General features: G+C 52.0%; 1 protein-coding gene across 12 annotated transcripts in view; it reads right to left on the bottom strand.

Annotated features, from left to right (window-relative positions):
* Window positions 1-9,026: 9,026 nt before the first annotated feature.
* Window positions 9,027-22,717, bottom strand: part of RPH3AL (rabphilin 3A like (without C2 domains)) — a 138,439-nt gene continuing 124,748 nt past the window's right edge. For all 12 annotated transcript variants that reach the window (XM_069603095.1, XM_069603088.1, XM_069603090.1 and 9 more), the window contains 3 exons: window positions 13,805-13,918; window positions 12,165-12,312; window positions 9,027-10,136 (listed from right to left, as the gene is read on the bottom strand). In XM_069603095.1, coding sequence (XP_069459196.1) covers window positions 10,133-10,136; window positions 12,165-12,312; window positions 13,805-13,918 — 266 coding nt within the window. In that variant the 3' untranslated portion in view covers window positions 9,027-10,132. The remainder of the gene's footprint in view (window positions 10,137-12,164; window positions 12,313-13,804; window positions 13,919-22,717) is intronic.

Raw genomic sequence — 22,717 nt, 5'->3', positions numbered from 1 at the left:
GAGTCCAGCTCAGCTGGGTTCTGATCAGATCAGGCCCTGCCTAGGGCGGTGTGGGGGTGGGGTGGTGGCGGGCAGGGATGACAAGCCCCAGCTTTTGGTCCCCTTTTTCCCCATTAAAGAGCTTGGGCAGAGAGGTGGAGGAGCCGGCAATGGGCAGGGAGAGGCTTCACTTGTCAGCTGCTCAGCAGGTACAGTCAGATTTAAAATGTCCCCAAAGAGTGTCTGCTGAGAGGCAGGGGGTGAGCACGCTGAATTATTTCCCTGGTAATTGGCACTGAAGTGGCTGCAGACATCCTGCGGTCTGCATCAAAGAGCTCAGAGCCCCGCCTGTCTCTGTGAGGCCGAGGGGGCAGTTTGTCTGGGTCTCCCGGGGTTCTTCCAGCCCCCACCTGCCTCTCCCCTCCCCCTGCCCAACCCCCCTCGCCCACGCTCTCCCTGGATTTTAGCACAAGGCAGCCTGGGGGGTGGGGCTAGGCACTTGCAGGTCAGAGTCCTGGCCAGCTGCTGGGGAAGGGACAGATGAGGACACTAGAGCCTCGAGGCCCTTCTCTGCAGGTGACAGTCTTGCCGGGGGCCCTGCCAATGTCTGCCTGGCAGGGCCTTTCTCCCCAAATGGCCTGGGCAAGGCCCATGTCAGGTTTTCCTTTAATCTCGTCCCTCCCGTGTGCAGAAGAGCCTTGGCTGGCCCTTGAGATGAACAATTGAACCGACTGGTCCCATGTGTTTTGTAAACAGTTGGATCTTTCTGTGTCTGCATGGGGTTGTGTGTGTGTGTGTGTGTGTATGTGTGTGTGTGCATTTGTGTGGTGTCTATCTCCCTGGCAAGGGCCGCTCCCAGGGCTTTTTGGGCTTGTGCCCGGGACACCTCTCCCACCATGGGGCCCTCTACCTAGTCTCCTTATGCCAGAGGCTTCTTCTCCCTCCCTGGGGGCAGAGTGCAGGGCCAGGGTGGCCTGGGGTGGCGGGTCCAGACAAATCGGTTGGTTTCCAGTGGCTTCCTTCCTGCTGCAGAGCCAAATAGAGAGAACGGGTCCGAGGGAGCCCCCAGGTTGGCAGTAAGGGCGGGGATGATATGGGCCCCACTCCTGTCCCCTTCCATCTCTCCACCCCCGGGACCTCTGGGGAACACAATTAGAAGACTTGTTGAGTCCAGTTCTCCCATCTCATACGTGGGCCGGCAGCAAGGCCAGGAGAAAGTGAGGATCCTACCTGTCAGGCCTTGACTGTGGATCTGGCCATACTATAGGGTCTGCACCCAGAAACAACAGCCAGGCCAGCCAGGACCCGCTATAGAATTTGCAGGGCCCAGTGCAAAATGAAAACGCAGGGCTCCCTGTTCAACATTATCAAGAATTTTGAGACAGGGACAGCAGAGCATGAAACTGAGCTTGGGGCCCTGAGTGACTGCATAGGTTTCACATGTGCCCCCGAGACCAGCGCTGAGGCCAGTGCAGTTCCAACCACCGAGGAAGCAGCTGAGGCCCCGGGGTGACTGCCACACCCCGTGCCACGAGCCGCAGGGGACGGAGAGGCGAGGAGGACAGCAGAGCCTCCGGCCCTGCTGGGGGGTGTACAAGATGGTGCAGCTGCCGTGGGAGAGTGATGAGCCCTTAAAAACAACATGTAGGACACTACACAATCCAGCAACCTCGCTTCCGGGTGTACTCCCAAAAGAATGAAAAGCAGGGTCTCGTACTGATCCTTGTGTATCTACGGCATGTACGGCACATATCCATGCAGTCAGCAGCCTTCCTCACAATAGTCAAAAGGCGGAAATAACCTAACTGCCCATCAACAGGGGAATTGGGTGAGTGGATAAACCACGAGATCTAGCTGCCCAGTGGAATATTATTCAACCGTGAAATGAGACTACCAGGCTACCAGATGGATGGATCCAGAAACCATGAAGGGAAATAAACCAGACACATAAGAACAAACACTGTATGACTGATTCCACTTATGCGAGGTACCTAGAGTTCAAGTTCACAGAGACAGAAAGTGGTAAGAGGGTGCCGGGGGTGGGGACAGGAGGAATGGGGAGTTAGCCTGAAACTGGCGCAGAATTCTCCTCTGGAATGATGAAAAAGTTTTGGAGATGATGGTGGTGATGACTGTACAACCATGTGAACGTACTTAAGTATCACTGAACTGCACACTTAAAAATGGTTAACGTTCACGTGATGTGTATTTTACCACAATAACAAAAAATAGAGAAAAAAGGAAAGAGGGGTGGGTGGAGTGGGAAGACAAGACAGCTGTGGGGGGTTGACAGCTGAGATGAGCTGGGGGCTGTGGAATTGCTGGTCCTGGAGTTCAGGGGTCATGCTCAAAGTGTGGCTCCCACAGCCCTGGGGAGGAGTTATAGGTCAGTCCAAATAGACAGGCTCTGACTCCAAAAGTGCTGAGAGGCTACTTGGTTGATGGAAGCTCCTGGAAACCCTTTCAGCTAAATGCATGGCCTGAAAAGATAGCTGCTTCACGGGACCGATTCAGAGTGTCCCGATGAGGGAAGGCTGAAGAGAGCGTGGGGTGTTCTCAACCTCATTGGGCTGGGGGCACGAGACCGTGTCCAGCATGGAGGCAAAAATCTCTGAGCACCGACTGGGCTTTGTTCTCATTTGTTTATTAGCAGGAAAATACCCCAGTGGGACAAGGGTCTGACTTTACCCTATTCATCTAGATGTTTCGATCTGTGCCTTCCTTTCTCTGCCTGTATCGGGCTCCCTTTCCATCAGAATCCCGACTTATTCTCACCAACACCCACCCTCCCCCCCAACCCCTGCAGCATGGTCTTTGGCATCTGCCTGCCCTGCATTCAAATACAGGCATTTCAATGACCCTGGGCCTGAGTTTCCTCTTCTGCAAAATGGGAACATTAGAAGCATCTGTCGTATAGGTGGGTGAGGATCCCTAAAGCTTGCAGCAGGTGCCTGACTCAACAGATGGTGGCCATGATGGCTATTACACAGCAAAATGCTTCGTCTCTCCCGGGCCCCGGCTCAGTGGAATTGAGGGCTCTCTTTGTTGTCAGCAAACAAAGTGGTGTGAGGAGGCAGGGGCAGTGAGGAAAGAAAGGGAGGGCACTGCCTGGGGTACCTAAGGCCAGGCAACTTTCCTCTTTGCTGCCTGCTGCTCCCCAGCACTCAGCACTCAGAACATGCCAGAGACATTTCGCTGGAGAGGCAGAAAAAGAGATTGCAGGCTTCTGGCAACACGAGAAAGTGGGCGTTTTCTCACTTGGGAAAGACGCCAGCCCTCACCCTCTGTGGGTGGAAGTGACTCTCACCTGCTGAGCCGGTGGATGCTCTTTGCTCCAGGGCTAAGGAACAGCTAGGGGAGGGGCCTCTCCCTGGGGGTGGGACACAGCAGCAGGACTCAGTTCCAGGCTTGTCTCCTCCTCCAAAGGGGCTCTGAGTTTTGTCTGCCAACGGGTCATCATCATTCACTCCCTGCTCCCTTGCCTGGGTTGGTCTAGGGGTGTCAGTCCAAGGAGACACAGGTAAATGGGTTCCGCTAGATTCATGGGTCTCAAAGTTGGCCTCCCCGCGGGGAGTGTCAGCATCATCTGGGAACTTAAAAACACACGTTCTCAGCCCCTCCCTGGACCTCTGAGTGAAGCTCTGGGGTGCGGTCCACGGACCTATGTTCTAACAAGGCCACCGGGTGATTCCGATGCTGCAGGAGGGTGGGGGCCATGTCTGTTTTGTCCACCACTGAACCTCAGCCTCTGACACTGCCCTTCACAGCCCCGTAGCTGCCAGTCAATATTGGGTGGATGAACTCTTATTCCCCAAGGGGAAGAAATGACCATCTGCTGGGCCTCAGGGTCGATGCAAGCACCGAACTTACCTCCTTACATCATCTAAAAGACTCCTGAGGCAAGCACCGCATTTGAATCCTATGGGAGTCATGACTAACAGCAGTGGTAGGAGTTTTACATGTGCTCTCAGGTTTTTAAGTTCCGCAACATCCCATGAAGGAAGTGTTACCCCATTTTACAGATCAGCAAGTAGAGACAGAGCAGTACCCATAATTTCAGCAACTAAGTAGTAGGGCCGGGATTTGAAACCAGTGTTCAAAGTTCACGAACTTTCCACCTGTAGTTCTTTAGGAACTACTTGGGCTATCTGATATTTGGGACAAATCAAGTCACTTCTGCACTCTGTAATTTTTACAGATAGCATAGAACTCCCTCCATCCCTAGCCACAAGAGTCTCATGTCCAAAGGTTAACTTGTGAGTTGGCTGCTTGAAGACTCAGAAAGCAATCCTTTCATTTTTATAAAGAAAGGATTTCTAGGTTCCCAAACAGCCCACAAAGAACCCCTGACTCCTGGCAGCTCCCAGACCTTGGTAGGGGGTTCAGCATCCATGTCTGCCCTAAAGCTGAGGGCTTCCGGGTTAATACGTGGTAAAACTTCTTCAGGACCCTATCAATCCTTTAGGAAACACATTTGGGATTCAGCCTGGAGGCTGCAGGGGTTGGGTCCCTCTCCGGCACTGGGTCTGGTCTGGGCATGGGGTTCTAGTGGGAGCTGAGTGTGGTGGCTTGTGCTACATCAGGTCTGAGGTGGTCCAGTGGCCTTCCCAGTGGCTAAGATTCTGTATTCCCAACGGGGAGGGGGGCCAGGTTCGATCCTTAGTCAGGGAACCAGGTCCCACATGCTGCAACTAAGACCTAGCACAGCCAAATAAATTTTTTAAAAAATTGTCCTGCAAACTTTATAACATAGGGCAACAATCCCCTACTCCCACTTCCAAGTACCTCTCTTGGTAACTCTTAGAGCTTTTAGCCATCTCCGCTGGTGTTTACCTTCGCACTGAAATCTCCTTCTGATTCTGTTTCTTGATCTTTCAGTTTTGTATATTATATATCATGATACAAACTATCATGGTATTATTTTCAGTCTAACACAGGGATGCTTCCTGTTTGTACATCCTTGTGTACCTTATCTGTCCTCATGCTCTGGCTTGGCCTTGGCCCCTGACCGCAGCTGTTGCTAGTATCCTGGGGACTCTCTTTGCCCCTCTCCTGTGTCAGCTCCAGTTTCCTGAGTCTCCATATCCTCTTTCCTGGTTTTCTCCCTTGTTTGGTTGGAGCACATCCTGCGGTAGCTGCCTGGGAAAGAATGTATGGGAGTTAAATAAAAAAAAAAAAAAAAAAGAGAATCCTCACAAGTCTGAAAATATTTTCATTCTACAGTCATTGAGATTTGGGTGGATATAAATCCAGATTAGAAATCATTTCCTGCCAGAATTCAGAAGATACTTCTTCACTGTGTTCTGGCTTCAAAATTTGATTTGAGAATTTCAAAGCCATTGTAATCCCTGGCTCTTGGTATATGACCTGTTAAATTATTTTTTTTTTCCTCTTTGGAAGGTTTTAGGATTTTTTTCCATTTGGATTTTTTTACCTGGTGTCCTGAAATTTCATGATAAGGCTTGGTCTAGGGGGGCTTGCCTAGAAGTCCAGTGGTTAAGACTTTGTGTTCCAATGCAGGGAGCACAGGTTCAATCCCTGGTCAGGGAACTAAGAACCCCCACACACAACATGGTGCAGCCAAAAAAAGGAAAAAGGCTTGCTAGAGTTCCCTAAAGTATTTTTTTTCCTGCACTCCTCGCCACATGCAGGATCTTAGTTCCTCAGTTAGAGACTTAACCTGCACTTCCTGTACTGGTAGCAAGGTGTCCTAAGCACTGGACTTCCAGGGAATCCCCATGTTTCCTACAGTTTTTATTCGGAAAGACTTCAGACATATATAAACACCACAGATATAACATATAATGAAATATTATAAATATTACAAACCCATCAGTCTATCACTGAGATGAAGGAAACATTATCAGTAAAGTTGAAACCACTCCTTATGCCTCTTCCTCTCAAGATGTATCTTGAAATCTGTTGTTTATCCTTCCTATGCGTTTATTCTTCCACTGCATAAAATATATGTTAATGCATAACATTTTTGCATGTTTTAAAATCTCCACATAGATGGTGTCATAACGTATTTATTTTTTTCTGCCATCTGTTTCTTTGCTCAGCATTGTTTGTGAGACTCAGCTCTACTGAGCGGGGCACGTTTGACTATCTCACAGTTTATGGATCTTTTCTTCTGTGGATGGTATTGAGGTTGTTTCCAGTTTTTAGCTAGTAAAACGGTACTGCTCTAGACATCCCATGGACATCTTTTGGAATTCACAGAGAAGAGTTTTCTATAGGGCAATGATTCTCAGTTCTGCCAGCACATAGGGTCAACAGGGGAGCTTTACAAAATCCTGATATCAAGGCTGGGCCCCAAATTGATTAGACCAGAGTCTCTGGGGGTGTGTCCAGCAGTGTGTGTCAAGCTCGTCAGGTGACTCCACTGCCCTGGACCACAGTGCAGTCTTCCAGCCAGCAGCGTCGGCATCATAACAGAACTTGATAGACAGGCATGCTCAGGTCCTGACCCAGACCTGGTGGGTGAGATTCTGTTTTAGCAAGACTTCGGGGAACTGCACTGCAGCTGCAGGCCAGGAGCATCTTCATCTACAGGTATCGCCCCTCGGCGGCTCACGAGGCTGGCGGCTGGCCACACAGCTGTGGTTTTAAGTCGCTGTGCCCTGCACTTAGCAGGTTCTTGCTCTATGGAAGTTCTTTTCCTTCAGTTCTGGGAAATATTCTTGTATCATTTCTTCCACAATTTTTTCTCTTTTCTGTTTCTCGGCTTGCAGTTCTTATCGGTTGGAAATTAGACCTTCTGCATGGATCTGATCTTTTGGTGGTCCAACTGTCTTGGATTTTTCTCCCTATTTTAACATCTCTTTGTTTCAGTGTTTTACTGTCTAGAAGGTTCTCTCCCATATTTCCATCCTTTATAATGCATTTTAAAATTTATGCTATATATATATATTTAATATTCAAGAGCTTTAACACTTCCTTTTAAAAAATGACACTTTCTTCCTGTCTCATGGACAAATACTTTCAGAGGAATGTCCTCTGACCCCTTTCTTCTGATTATTGGTGTATCTTTGGCTGTTGGTTTTAGTCAATTGCTGGTACCCCCGGCTGTTGTCACTACGACTGCAACTCAGGAAAGCTAACAGGTAGCTCTGTGCATGTGGGCAGGGCTTGGGAATGCAGGGTAGAGACTGGGGAATTGTCAATTTCAGGATCTGTCGATCTTTTCTCTTTACTTGGCTTTCCAGAGAGAAATTCAATAATGTCCTGTTTGGGGGCTGGCTCTGTGGGGAACAGGCCCAGCTGTTGGCCGAGGGAGGGGGGTGATGGTCTCCCCCATTAACTGTCACCTCACCCCAGCCTTTGTCTGGGCTTGGGTTCCCAAGCCAGAATCCTTCTAGCTCAGCCTTGGCCAGCTGTAAACCATCTTCTACCAGGGGCAGAGAAGGGCGGTCACATGCCATCCGGGCTTGGGTCTAACCACTTCTTCCAATCGATGCTATTTTCACATCCATCCTGAACTTCCATTTTAGGGATACCTGGTCCCTCCATGTTCGAAGCATTTGGAGGATTTTGTGGAGCTAACTGGCTTGTTACCAGTTGGCTTTCTCCCTTGTAGACATTTCAGGGGGTGGGAGAAGCTGGCACTGAACAAGTTTTACTCTTCCATCTTCCAAGGTTTAGAGCTCTCTTACCTGCTGCTGCCTTTGTTCTTCAGTCGCTTAGTCATGTCTGATTCTTTGTGACCCCACACACTGCAGCAGGCCAGGCTTCCCTGTCCTTCACCATATCCTGGAGCTTGCTCAAACTCATGCCATTGAGTCAGTGATGCCATCCAACCATCTCATCCTCTGCCGCTCCCTTCTCCTCCCGCCTTCAATCTTTCCCAGAATCAGGGTCTTTTCCAGCGAGTTGGCTCTTTGCATCAGGTGGCCAAAGGACTGGAGCTTCAGCATCAGCATCAGCCCTTCCAATGAATATTCAGGGTTGATTTCCTTTAGGATTGACTGGTTTGATCTCTTTGCTGTCCAAGGGACTCTCAAGAGTCTTCTCCAGCACCACAGTTTGAAAGCATCAATTCTTCAGTGCTCAGCCTTCTTTATGATACAACTCTCACATCTGTACATGACTACTGGAAAAACCACAGCTTTGACTAAATGGCCTTTTGTCGGCAAAGTGACATCTCGGCTTTTTAATATGGCTATCTAGGTTTGTGAGAGCGTTCCTTCCAAGGAGTAGGTGTCTTTTAATTTCATGGCTGCAGTCACTGTCCATAGTGATTTTGGAGCCCAAGAAAATAAAATCTGTCACTGTCTCCACTTTTTCCCCTTTCTATTTGCCATGAAGTGATAGGACCAGATGCCATGATCTTAGTTTATTGAATGTTGAGTTGTAAGCCAGCCTTTTCACTGTCCTCTTTCATCTTCATCAAGAGGGTCTTTAATTCGTCTTCACTTTCTGCCATTAGAGTGGTATAATCTGGATATCTGAGGTTGCTGATATCTCTCCCAGCAATCTTGATTCCAGCTTGTGATTCATCCAGCCTGTATTTCACATGAGGTACTGCATATAAGTAAACAGGATGACAATATACAGCTTGAACATACCCCTTTCCTGACCTTGAACCAGTCTGTTGTTGCATGTCTGATTCTAACCGTTGCTTCTTGACCTGCATACAGGTTTCTCAGGAGACAGGTCAAGCCGTCTCTGTAGTTCATGCCCTTTTCACTCCTTTAGGTCATTTTGGTGGGGTTCAAGAGGCAGAGAACATACAAATGTGTTCAGTCCATTGTGTTTAACTAGAAGTCCTTGTCCATTTTACAAACATTTTTACACATGTACGTACAAGTTAATATAACTCATTTTGATTATTTATACATATACTTTTTATTCTTACATCAATGGCCTTGTTTTTCAATATTAGGTTTGTGAGTCCTTCTAATCCCTGCAGATCTAGTTTATTCCTTTTACTGAAGTTTAGCAAGTGTTCCAGCAACCACTGTACCATTTTTTTTTTTCCCATCCGTTTCTCTACTTATGCATTTCAGACACACAAGTGATTGTGGCCTTTTGATCAACACACTGGCTCAATGCAAATCTAATCTTTATTGTTTTTATTCTGAAGCATAACTTGTCACAGGGAAACAGGACTTTTTTTTTAAACTGTCTGCCAGCAACAAGGGCAAAAGAGCTCATAGCAGGGGTCTGAGAGCCTGGAGAGGAAGGCCCTTCAAGGACCAGGCATGGGACAGGCAGGAAGGATGGGAGGGTATGGGCACCACACACGCGCGGGCACGTTCTCTCTCCTACAGGAAGGGTTTTCCAGAAGCATTGCCTGCACCCTGAATTAAGTGTTTTTCTGCCAAACCGAGCCTACTGAAGAAGAGTGAATTAATGGCTTGGGGAGCTTTGCGCCCCAGTATGGAACTCAGCTGAAGGCTGCTCTTTGGTGAACAAATTCAGTGTTCCCCAGAATCCTTTCCAGCCCCACCAGCCCAGGGGGAGGGCTTCTGAGAGACCTAACAGAGAGCCAAGTTCAAGAGCAGATCCTGGGTCAGGAGGGAGGTGACTGTATCCATGTCTGGGGGCTGCAGCAAGAGGGGAAGTGGGGGGTGGACCTCTCCTCCCACCTCCACTGGGCTCCTCTCTGGGGGCCATGCTCCTTGGGGAAGGGTCACCCTCAGGCCTGGATGTCTTCCTCCATGAATACAAATATGGAGAAAGCCCCACCTCTGAGACAGCAGTGCACATGGGAAGGTCCCACGGGTGGGTCTGGAGGCCCTTCCAGTCCAACCAAGACGACAGCAAACTTAAAATGAACACGGGAGTAGGCTGGGGAGAGGGAAGGGCAATAAATAAAGGTCAAGGTGGAATGGAGTGGCTGGGGCAGGGGTGGGGGGGCTCCCAGGAAAGAAGGGGTGCAGAAAGGCACTGGGTCTGGGGGAGCAGACTCAGCCCCCCAAACACTGGTTTGTTGAGTTAGAGGTCATGTCCGACAGGGCTGGTGGCCAAGGGCTCCAGGACTGGTCAGGAAGGAACCGGGAGGGGTCTGGCTCCAGCTCTCTCTCCCCCTCTCTCTCAAGCTCTTCCACTGGAAAGTCTGCCCCGTGCACCAAGCACACCTCTGTCCAGGGCAGGTGGAGCGGACCGTTGGAGGCCACGTCAGCAGTGGGGGCTGGCCCAGGTGTGCCTTTTACCTTTGAGAGAGAGAAAAGAAAGGCCACAGTAGAGTGAGCAGAAGCAGAGTCCCGCTCCAGGGACAGTGTGAACTTTGGGAATGGAATGCAGGAAGGTGGACTCCTTGCTGGAGCGACCTGCACCTGAAGCAGCCACCCTCTCTGAAACTAAGTGGGGGAGTGCTGGGGAGGGCTGGGGGCTGAGCCCGGGGCCAGCCCTGCTCTACTGACTCAGCCCTGCCGAGTCATTGCCGGCAAGTCGCCCACTCCCTGTGCTCCAGTGTGGCCATCAACCCCGGGCTAATCAACACAGGTGATCCTGGGATGCCAGCAGGAGCAAATGGACATGAGAGGGACCTCCTTGGTTGCCCAGTGGTTAAGACTTTGCCTTCCAAAGCAGGAGGTGCAAGTTCGATCCTTGGTTGGGGAGCTAAGATCTCACATGCCTTATGGCCTCCCCCCCCAAAATCAAAACATAAACAACGGAAGCAATATTGTAACAAGTTCAGTATAAAAATGGTCCACATTAAAAAGAAAACAACTTAAAAAATAAAAATTAAAAAAAGTAGATGTCAGAAGAGAAAACCTTCTAGGCCAGTCCTGTCCAAGTAAAACTTAAGCCCTGGAACCCTGTCCATGTGCTGGGCCACACGGCACACAGATCATCGGGCAGCCACTGGACATGTCCTGGAGACCTGTGCGGGTAGGTACCCCACGTGAACCCTGGAGCTTACCCTGCCCACAACCCGGGAGGGACACGACGTGGTCCCCACTTTAGTGATAATGCAACTGGGTGCCGAGAGATCAGATATTAGATCGAACCCTATGCAACTGCCAGTATTTAACTACTTTTGATCTACAAAAATACAGTTGCATGTGGTTCGACCTGACGGTTTGCCCAAGTTCCCATGGGTGTGGATGGCAGAGCTGGGGTTAGAGCTTGGGCCTGCTGGATTCCAAACTGCCCTCTGTGGGGGGCTGCAGGAGGCTAGGGGATGGGAGAGGACCCAAACCATGTCTGCGGTGCCTTCCCCTGAGACCTGCCCCCTCCATGTCACAGTCTGCCTCTCTTTCTCATGCTCACAATGAGGGGGAATGCGGGAAGGGGAGGGGGGTGAAGGAAGAGGGGATGAGGGCTCCCACTGGGTTTCCTGGTGGGTGACCCCACCCCACCAGGCTCCCTCAGTCGCCCCACGCACAGCAGGGGCATCAGCTGCTCTGTTGACCCACACAGCGTGCGCCTGTGGATTCTCTGGCTGTGGAGGCACTTAGTCCAGCTGCGGCTTCTTTCTGGAAGGAGGCCAGGGGCCAATCCTGCACCTGCACGCTTTTCTCCCACTTGAGAGTGAGGACCCCCTTATCTCCCGACTGTATGATGGTCCCAGGCCAGCTGGGGCAGGTGGGAGCTTGGATTCTTGCCCTTGGCTCCCACACCCATCAAATGGGGATAATAAGCACCCTGACTTCTTGGCCGAGAGAATGAAAGTTGCCCTTGGATGTGCAGGGTGGGCCGGGCTCCACAGGTCCCGATTTCACCCTTCTTAGGATCTGGGACTGCTCTGGCCTGGGCTCTGTTTGGGGCAAACTGATTCAGCTTCTTCAGTTATGTGGTAAGTTTCTGGAGGTCTCAGAAACTGTCCCCTACCACACCTGGCCCAGGCTGGGCACACCCTCTGGTGGATAGTAGGTGTTCTCAGGGTGGAGTTACTGTGACTCTTACAGGGATGGTGAAATACTTGGAAAGATTACATTTGATAAAACTGAGGATGCTAACAACCAGTGTTACTGAGAACAGACAGAGATGGTCAGCCTTGAGATCTGGGTCCCTCCCTTTGTTCATTGTGGGCGGGGATGGGTCTGGCTCGCCTGGGTTCCCCCAGCACCTGGCTCAGTGCTCAGTGAACAGGGGGGAATTGAAAACATCCCCCAGCGCTCCCCAGTGTTGGAGCACAGATGAGGACGAGGCAGGCTACACAGAGGGGAGCAGGCCACAGGGGTGGGGGGCAGACGGAGAGGAGGTGGGGGGTTGGAAGGTGGCTTAGTACTCACCGGGGCCCTTTGGGTCCGGCCAGGGTGCGGGGGCCCCCCTGTGGGTCGGCAGAGCCTGTCCCGGTCTCACTGGCCAGGCTGCTCTGGCTCCCCGAGAGGCAGCTGGCTGGGCGGGTGGGCCCCATCTTCAGTGACTCCACACTGCCACCTGCAAGAAGACCCCGTGATTGGCTCCGGGTTGGGCCCTTTGGGCCTTGAACCGAGACAGGGAAGAACTCAGCCTGGACAAGGGAGCTGATCTAGTCTCCTCATTTGGAATTGTGACCTGTATCTATGGGACTGTCCACCAGAGCCCCTCCTCCCGAGAATGGCCATCGCCTTTTCCCCTATTCACACGGTTGCCATGGTCTAGTGGGAGCCCCATCCTTTGGCCGCTGCTGACTGGCCCACAATCTTACAAGGACAACTGAGTGGGCCCTTGGGTCATTTAACTAAGGAACAAGTAGTTACCCACATGAAAATGGACAATGCCCTCAGAGAAGGAGCATGTAGCAGGGGAAGTGTGTGTATATCTGTTAACACAACAAGAGGGACACTCACTGCTGCCTTTAGTAACTAAGGAATCCTCATTCAGACCCAGTTGTTAGTACCCGCTTGCTGAGAGAGCAGAAATGGGGTCCGCAAGACTCCACTCTGTCTTTTTGTCTCCTGGACCCGCTAGGTCACAGCTGAGAGTTGGTATGAAGAGAAAGGGAGAAGGCTATGGTGGTGTGGAGAGGGACGGAAGTATACAGCCTGCCCCGGAAACCAAGGCTGGCAGGTGAGTGTGCTCCACATTTTCCTAAGAGAGAATCTTCAGCTTAAAGGGGACTAGGAGGTCATCTGGTCCAGGGACAATTTAAACCCCATGCATCAGCCCTGCCTACTGACACTGATCACTTGGAAAACTCCATGGAGAAGGATTCTAAGGCCCATGTCAGGCTCTTTGGGAGAGAGTATCATGATCAACTAGTAATGTCTGCCATGGGCAGAGGCGCAGAAGTAAAAGTATGTGTGCCAGGCATTTGGCATCTCTTATCGAGTGCAGATGGCCACCCCTGCAGGAATGCCTTCCATATCAGTTCTGGCAGGAGATCACCCAGCTTTCCATTTCTTTTCAGCTTGGGGCAGTTATTGAAAAGCTTTCTTCTTATATACTAAGAATCAGCCTCTGGAAACATCTTGCAAATATCCCAGTTCTAACCTCTGGAGTAACTGTGAATGAAGCTGGTCCCATTCCTGGGAAGGCCCTTCATGCGTGGGAAGGAAAATGTGCCCCAGGCCTTCTCTGCGTGTACACCGGAGCCTCCCTTCCGTCTGTTCATGGTGGTTTTTTACTTTTGGCTGCTCTGTGCAGTTTGCGGGATCTCAGTTCCCCAACCAGGGATTGAACCCACCACAGTGAAAGCCCAGAATCCTAACCACTAGGGCACCAGGAACTCCCTTTTCCATCTGTTCTTGAGTGGCGCCAACCCTGTAGCTCCCAGTCATCCCAGCCAAAGGCCCACTTTGCCTCCTGGATCTAGAACCGTTCCACCAACCCCCACCAAGGAGCTGCTGGGAAGCAGAGGCCACAGGAGGAGGAGAGCCACCGCCCTCGGGGCTTGGGAAGCAAACAGTGCTGCTCCCTGCACTTCCTGTCAGCTAAGTCAGTCACTTACCTGACTCGCCCCAGGGTTTGTTGCCTTTCGGGTCCCTGACCCCCGCGGGCGGGAGTCTGTCATCCAGGCTGGAGGAGCTGAGGTCAGAGTCGCTGTCACTGTCGCTGGAAACCACTGGAAAAGAGACACCAGCACAGGAGGTCACCCCCCACTCACCCCCCACTGGCCACTGCCAGCAGGTGTGTCCTACAGAGGGGACCAGGGCAGGCCTCCTCCTCCTGCCAAGACGAGATGGCATGGGACCTCTGCCGGTCCTGGTGTTTGGAGCATGGGGCCGGCAGGGGACTCCTTTCTGCCAGGCAAAGAGGTGAGTGCCAGGGCAGCCCATCTCCACACGTCACCCCCTCCCTGGGGCTGGATCAGAAGCCTCTCGCTGGGAGGAGCCGATTATCCGCTTTGGTGCAGGCCCAACTACTCTGAAGCATGCACTTGGCAATGCTTAAAGGCATCCAGTGATGCCCTGCAGGAATAATTCCAGTCCTCGCTGACCTGACAGAGGGCTCCAGGCCCCTGACATTCGCTAACTAGCAGAAGCTTCGCAACAACTCTGCAAGATAGGAAATAGCATTGTCCCCATTTCCCAGGCAAGGAAACTGAGGCCCTTGACCATAATGGGATGCTTTCTCTGGTGGGCTGGCTCCACAGACTGTGTTTATAACCACTCTGATTCCACTGGGAGGACTGAACTCGGAGCCAGCAGGTCTGGGCTCTCATCCCAGCTCATCCAGTAACTCCCAGTGGGGTCTTGTGAACGCAGAAGGGAGCCAGGCTGGTGGGGCTGGAATCCCGGGAGAGGGGAGGGGAGGGGGAGCTCCCACGGTGAACACCCACTGTGGTAGAAACCCTCTTTTCTGGACTAAATGGGACCATATTTGGCTGGTTAGTCAACAGTGGGAGTCGTAATACAGGATCTATTCATACATTAAACACTCTAGTTTCATTTTAAGCTTAGAAATGTGCATCCACTTGCCAATCTTTTGATGTAGGGCTTGGGTGCTTCTTTGAGATCAGCCCACATGGTCTTTCATGTCTAAACTGCATCTATATTGCATTGCCTGTGATTCCCAGATTCCATTTCTTTAAACTGAAGCTGAGCTTAAGTGGCTCCAACGGTAAAGAATCTGCCTGTAATGCAGGAGACCCCAGTTCAATCCCTGGGTCAGAAAGATCCCCTGGAGAAGGGAATGCAACCCACTCCAGTATTCTTGCCTGGAGAATCCCATGGACAGAGGAGCCTGGTGGGCTACAGTTCATGGGGTCGCAAAGAGTCAGACACGACTGAGTGACTGACACTTTCACTTTAAAGACACAGCAAAGCAAGAGCCCAAACTCCCACCCTCCTCTACTTCTTCAGCCTCATCCCCAACAACTGTACAACCGGCTCTCCTGCCTGAGGCTCCTCTGGCCCCAGGCCACCTGGAGCTCCTGCCAAACTGTCAGCACCTCCTGCAGGGACTGGCTTTCCTCTCCCCAGAATTCCCTGCCCACCCTTCTCCTCCTGGCTTAGTTTGGGTACCGCCTCCCCCAGGAAGCCCTCTATGGTCTCCATCTGGTTGGCCGAACATGCTGTGTATTTTGCTACACTTGCAGCAACCAAACTTTCTGCTTTAAGTGTTGTGTGTGTGTTTTCCCCCAGCAGACTTGGAGGTTCCTGAAGGCAGGGGCCAAATCACATCATGACTGAGCCTAGCGTGCTTCTCCCACAGACCTGATCCTGGGGGTGGGGCAAGAGGAGTGCTAACAGTTTGTTTCCAGCTTTGCCTTCCTCTGTCTGCTTACGGGTTTTGCTCTTTCTGCTGTGCTTCTTTCTCTCCTCACCCTCGAGGCAGAGTTCTGCTTTGGCTTTTTGGGCTTTCCAGATCTAGAATCAAAAGGAGATGGAGACTTGGAGGGGTTGGGATCCACACGCCTGCCCCATTCGTTGTATTTGAGAAATGTAAGTAAAGGCCTGACTTATTTTGCAATTGCTTTTTAGGTCCCAGACTGAGTTTCTTTGATTAAGAATCCACTGAGGTCTGATTTTATGGGCATTCGTTTTATAAGCATTTACGTATTTTTTGACTCATGCACTGACTGACTAACCGCCAACCCTGTGGGTCCCCAGACAAATGGAGTGTGAGGGGGCAGGAGTGAGCAAGCATCTCTCCTTTGGGGCAGATGCAAAGGGATCTGGAATATTCTGCCCCTGCCCCCAGCAGGAGGGTGTCCAGCAGCCTGTTAGGCAGCGGGAAGTCCCTGAGGAGAACACAGTGACTGATCTCCACACTGGTTTTCTCATCTCTCTGGTAGAGATGCTTACTCCAGTACTCTTGCCTGGAAAATCCCATGGACGGAGGAGCCTGGTAAGCTACAGCCTGTGGGGTCGCAAAGAGTCGGACACAACTGAGCAAATTCACCTTCACCTTCACCTTCATTCCTTCTTCCTGACGTGGAATGTTCTGTCTGCCCCATGCTGGATATGCTGGATCTTTGTAATTCTAGGGTGGAGTGGGAAATATGAGGCTGGGGCAGCAGGGGATAGCGGGACATGACATGGGGCTTCATGGTATGGAAATAATACCTGGATCCTTTGGTGCCAATAAGCAGGTGCTGCAGGGGCATGACATACCAAGAGCTTCCAAGACTCCGGGTTATGGTGGCCAGCCCATTCACCCCATTCCTTCACTCCCTGTCCTATCATCTGTGGCACCTGGTCACAGTGTTGGGTTGAGAGTGGGCTTAAGTTGCAAGAGTACTGCTGAGCTATGTTGCAAGAGCGTGTTTTGCTGGGAGGGGTAGGTCTTGTCCAAAGCCCCAGCCCTGGAGGTGGGGCTCGGGCACCATGTTGCCTGGTTCCCATATGGTGCCTATGCTGTGCAAGGTTTAGAAAAAAATAAACCTCCCCAGGTGACAGTCAGTGGGCTTGTTCTTTGTCTCCTTTTATAGAACCCCAAGGGCCATAGCTGTGGAAGCGGGAGAACAGCCCTAGGTGACAACTAAGCTCACAAAGGTGTCGCAGAGCAGAGAAGCAGCCAGCAAGGCCGCATTCCTTTTGAATGCATCTCCCTTGGCTCAAGCATTGTTGTTCATTGTGTCTGGGATTTCAAGCAGGGGGCCAAGCCTCAGCTTAGAGGTCTCTGTGATGCAAACCCAATCCTGTTTCTAATCCACCCTAAAACCTCACTCGAAAGGAATAGCCCAAGGAAGTCAGCAGTGTTGACACCTGGCCTTGGCACTTACTGTCATTGGGAAAGAAAGATGCTGAAGAGACAATGTGGAGAACATCCCTGGACACTGCCCAATGCAAACGCCATTTACCCCAGTTCTCCTCCAGCAGCAAAGGTAGAAGTTTTTCTTCCTCCTCCCCCTCCAAATGTCGCTGTAAAACCCAAACCTTGGTTAATTTGCCGTTCGATTGCTGTTGCTACCTTTCTCTCTACATGACAGCTGCAATCGTAAATCTTCCAGGTCTATTAACAAAGCTTTTAGGCTCATAAATCTTTTGGCCCTTGCTCCTCCATCCTCAAAACACTGTGTGTCTGAAGGCTGATTTTTTACCTCTAATTCCCCAAAGGCTGAGTCTAGGATGGCCTGGTTGGTGACAAGTGCTTGTATTCTGCCCACGCTTGATTTTTCAGGTTGAAAATGGGAAAACACCAGGGAGAAGACTGTCTTGATAGCTTCCTCAAAAAGGAGGTGTCACTAAGTGGATTCACTGGAACTCTGCCAGGAGGCAGGGAGGAGGCCCCCTCCTGCAGTGGCCTGGGCCCCTGGACCACTTGCTTGGGGACCTGGCATCCCTGAGATTTTCCCATCATGCCCCAGCAGGGCTGCCCCATTCTGCCTGGCTCTCATCCTCAGCAGCGGACAGCACCAGCGCCAGCCATGCTCACTTCTCTGGGTATTTTTTTTTTCCTCTTGGATGGATTTGCAATTTGATTGTCACCATGGAAACTCAAGAGTTTTGGTACATGAAGGTGGGGGGAAGTCTTCCCTTTCGGAAAGTCTTTCCAACTGCTGCAAAGAACATGTGTGGCAGCTGCTGGCTTGTGGAGAAACCTCGCCTGCAATGGTCCAGGGTACAGGCAGGATGCTGGCTACGTGACCTCATAGCCCTGCACTAGGATTTAGTGAACCCGTTTCCTGGCTCTGATCTGCCACCCTCTCTCTTTGTGACCCTGGGGGTACCTCTCAGGGCTTCACCACACACAAAAACAGGCCAACCTAGACAGCCTAGACACTCTGGGTCTTGAATTCTAGGATTCAACTTCAGGTCAGCTTTGATCCATCAGTGGAGAGATCCCAGTGCCCCTCTCTGGCTGAGAGACGGGGGGTATGTGATTTCTGGGCTACATGACATCCGCCTGCCTGGCACAAGGACAACCAGCAGCCTGTGAGCTTGGGAGGCCCTTGTGAGTTGCTGCTGCTCTGCTTGGAGGCTCCCAAAGCCCCCAGAAATTATGGGAATTAGAGAGGAAGAGATATTTTCAGCAAACATTCTGCCAAGGCAAAGCAGATGGTGGAAAATTTTGCACGCTAAAAACAAAAAAAAAACCCAACTTTTATTGTAAAGGAAAGATAAGGCCCCAGGGAATGCAGAGACATCCCCAATTAGCCTTACCCAGCCCACCAGGCTGGCGCGGCTGCAGAGAAGAGTCAAAAAGATGTCCCCACGGGGACAGGTGATGGCTGTGCCACCCGCAAGCGGGGCCAGGCTCGCAGCCCAAAATCCCACCAAGATGCCTCCCACGTCTGGGGCTCTGTTTGGCGGCAGCAGGAGGGAGGTTGTGGGGGTGGTGAAGAGGCACTGGCTCTGAGTCAGACAGTGTCTTGGCTCTGCCACTTGCCAGCTGTGTGACTTCGGGCCAGTTCCTTCACCTCTGTGCTTGGCAGGCTCACCTATGAAAGGGGGCAATGATGGATCCTCCCCTGGGTTGTTGTGAGCATTAGCAGAAATAACACAGACAGTGTCTGGCACATGGCAGATGCTTGATAGATGAACTATTTTATTTGGGGGGCATCCTGAACTCATGGCCCACACCATGTGGCATGGGGATGGCCTCTGGACCCAGCATGTTTGATGCCCAGGCCAACCTCACGGGGGTGGACTTTCCTTTTCTAGGGGAACTCAGATTTCCAAGTCGTGCTTCACGAGACATTGAAGGCTTCAGAGTCTGTCTGGAGGCTGAGCTGGATTGGAACCCAGGACTATCTGTGGCTGGAATCTCTACTCTTTCTTCCTCACTCAGGATGCAGGGTGTCCCTTGGTCTGGGCTTATCCCAAGGGCTCTGGCCCCCTGAAGGCAGGCCAGTTCATCTTCAGTCCCTTCAACATGCCTTTTCCCATCAGGCAGGAGCTGCCACGTGGGTGAGAAAAACACCTAGTTCTCTCCCAACATCTAGGGTTGAATACTGGCTCTGCTTTGGACACTTCTGGACAAATACCGTAATCTCTCTGAACCTCAATCTTCTCATCTGTACAATGGAGGCAATAACAATAAAATAAGATCAAGTAGGCTGTAATGCACTGCAAGTTTAAAAAGCTATTCGAGGGACTTCCCTGGCGGTCCAGTGGCTAAGACGCCTCGCTCCCAGCGCAGGGGGTCTGGCTTCAACCCCTGGTCAGGGAAGTAGATCTCACATGCCACAACCAAGAGTTGGCAAGCCGCAACTAAGACCTGGGGCAGCCAAATTCGCTCATTCATGCCCGACTCTTTGCAACCCCATGGACAGCAGCACGCCAGGCTTCCCTGTCCTTCACTATCTCCTGGCGTTTGCTCCAAGATCACATATGCTGCAACTAACGATTCCAGTCCTGCAATTAAGACCCAGCACAGCCAAAGAAATAAATAAATAATAAAAAAAACTATACAAGCCTATAAATATTTTCCAAAATGAGATTCCAGTTCATCCTCTAGGAACCGACCCAAATCGTGCCTGTGTTGGAAAGTTTCTCTCGCCCAAGGATGGAAGACGGCCCCCAACCCTGCTCTCCCTACACCTGCTGGTCCCTCTCACACTCCCCACCCCCACCCCCCTGCCGGCATTGCACTGTGTTTCCCACAGATGCCTGCCTTGACTTGCCCAGTTCTACCAGAAACCCCTTAACGGCAGGGCCACATCTTAATCGGCGTCTGCCTCCTTCCCTCAGCCCCCAGTGCTGGGCCCTGGGCCAAGTGGGCACTCAGTAAATACATGTTGACTGCTTTCTGAAAAATCCTCCCCAGGAGAGTACATGGCACCCCACGGAGATGGCAGGACGGATGGTGGTCAGCGAGGTAGTGGCCAGCCAGCTGGGGCTGGGTGTTCAACCAAGCAGGTGTCTCCCCTCCCCAAAGGACACTTGGGTGGGACAAGCCAGGCGACAGGAGATAATGGCCTCAGCCGGAGCCAGGGATGGACTAATGGAGGGGGGCTGTCGGAGGCCGGTTGCCATGGACACAGGATGAGTGGGCTCTGGGGAGGGGAGCGTACTGTTCATGCAAAACCTTCTCTTCTTCCAAACCCGGGACCCAAGGATAGGTTCTCCCTTTGCTTCAGAAACTTCCCTCAGGGCCCTAGAGAGCAGGGATCTGAAAGGAAGAAAGAAAAATAGCCTCAAGCCCAGGGGGCCTGTCCTCCTAAGGAGGGGCTGATTGGAGTCAGAGAGCCTCAGAGTCTGCCTCCCTCCTGGCCTGGAGTCTGGAGATCCAGATGACCCTCCCTTGCCAGCTGCCTGACCACTCTGGGCTTCATTTCCTCCCCTCTGAGGTGGGATAGTTGCAGGACCACCATAGAGGGAGGGTGAGGCTGTGGGACCGCCTTCCTTGGTTCCCCTTCTAGGCTGCCCCCGGGATCTTACCAGGGACGGCCCAGACCAGGCCAGGAATTGAGAGTGGGGAGTGGAGGGTTTCTCCTGCTTGTTTATTCATTGCCATTGATTTTAATTAACTCCCTCTTTGGGGCTTGCAGAGAGACAGGAGGCACCAGATAATGAAGAAGAATCCTCTCAGATCGATAGAGATGTGGTCGCCAGCACTGACATCCTATGGTCCTGTCCTGGCTGGAAGCGCTCCAGAGAGAAGAGGGGAATGGACAGATGGAAGCTAAGAACAGATTCTGCCAGAGAGAACACAATACCACTACTCTGTAGCGGGGGTGCAGAGTGGTCAGGGAAAGAAGAAATCAGGGAGAGCTTCCTGGAAGAGGTGGAATTTAAAGATGAGCATGATTTTGGCAGGTAGAGATGCTGGGACTGGGGTGTGCCAGGCATCCTGACAGAGGACAGGAAAGGCAAAGGCCAGGTGGTGGGCATCTTTGCGGCCAGGACAGGCTCAAGAGGAAGGTTCCAGACTCAGGCACTTAGGGGACGAGGGGCTGGTCTGGGTGTGGTCTGCAGTGCTTCCCTCTGGCCGGTTATTGCTTCTGATTTATGGCAGAGATGCAGCAAAGCGGGCGTGAACCTCCTGCTGGCTCCTCTGTGGGATATGAAATGTGCCTCATCCACTCCATGACGTCATTCCTCTCTCTGTCCTTCTTGATGTCTCTCTGTGTCTCTGACTTCATCTCTTTGTGCCTCTCTTGCTGATGGTTTAAAAAAGTCTCCCTCTGCCTTTGCCTCTCTTGTGGGCCTTTGTGTCCCCACTGTTCCAAGTCTCTCTGCGTTGGTCTCTTGGTCCCTCTTCCCATTTTGGTTGGTGTCTCTCACTCTCCCGTCACTCTACCTCTCTGTCCACCTGTCTCTGGGTCTCTGTCGGGCACATCCCCTCAGAGTCTGGCCTCAGGGTGCGTCCCTCAGGTTCCCTCATCCTAGAATCTCAGCCCCTGCAAGGCCCATGGCATCTGATCTCATCCTGGGTGTGGGAAGGGCTGTCAGCTTTGCCCAGACTCCATATGGACGCCAGGGGCAACTCAAGCAGGGGCAGTCCAGCCCCTTTTTCCTCTATGAAGATCACTGGGCAGACAGACATTCTTTGCCTCTGCTGCCGAGGCTGGACTAGTGAGTAGGAATCAACTAGCCCCATTCGTGGGGCCTCCACCCTGTGATGGACAGGAGATCGGGGGAGAGGATGGCGGAGCCGAGCACAGCCAGCCCTGTTATCTCCGAGGGCTTTATTGGAGTCAGATGAGGCAGGCGGGCCCAGATTTATTCTCTTCACCCAGGTCCCCAAAGGCCAAGAAAACTAGAGCGAGTAGAATTAAGTTGTAGGTTCACACGGCAAGACAGGTGAGCAGCTGGAGAGGGGAGCGCTCTACTGCACTTGGCAAGACTTCTGCGGCCATCCAGGGCTTCCCAGGTGGCTCAGCGGTAAGGAATCTGCCTGCCCAGCAGGACATGTGGGTGCGATTTCTGGGTTGGGAAAATCCCTGGAGAAAGAAATGGCAACCCACTCCAGTATTCTTGCCTGGAGAATCCCATGGACAGAGGAGCCTGGCGGGCTACAGTCCATGGATTCTCAAGAGTTGGGCATGACTTCGTGACTATTATACGATAGCAGCAGCAGCTGCTGAGGACATCTGCTTAGCTAGAGCCAGGCTGCCTGGGGTGGGGCTGGGCCTTGCTCTCCCAATTCAGCTCAGATGGGGATTGTGGGGTTGGGGGGCGGCAAGGAATCCCAAGGCTTCACCTTGCAGCTGGAGTCATCCAATCAGCTGAGGCTGTCATTGGATTCGGACAAATTAGAAACGACACCCATGCCCCTGACCTCTGTGGTGTGGCTAATGAGGGCCTCCTGCTCTTGGGGAATCAAGCCCCTAGCCAGCGAGGACACCCAGGACAGGCCAGAGGGCTGCAGAGGCCGGGGTGGGGCACAGCAGTGGGAACAATGGTGGCTCCTGGCTGCTCAGGGCTCCTGTTCTGGGGGTGGCCCCTGCACCGAGCTAGCGTTTGGCTTCACCGAGGACTCTGAAGGTCAAGATAAATTAGTAACACATAGGCTTATCTTTCAAAACACA

The sequence above is a fragment of the Ovis canadensis genome, chromosome 11 (genome assembly GCF_042477335.2).
Source record: "Ovis canadensis isolate MfBH-ARS-UI-01 breed Bighorn chromosome 11, ARS-UI_OviCan_v2, whole genome shotgun sequence".
In the NCBI taxonomy this organism is placed as follows: domain Eukaryota; kingdom Metazoa; phylum Chordata; class Mammalia; order Artiodactyla; family Bovidae; genus Ovis; species Ovis canadensis.
The sequence above is the reverse complement of the archived record's forward strand: the minus strand, read 5'-3'. Positions and strand labels throughout refer to the sequence as shown.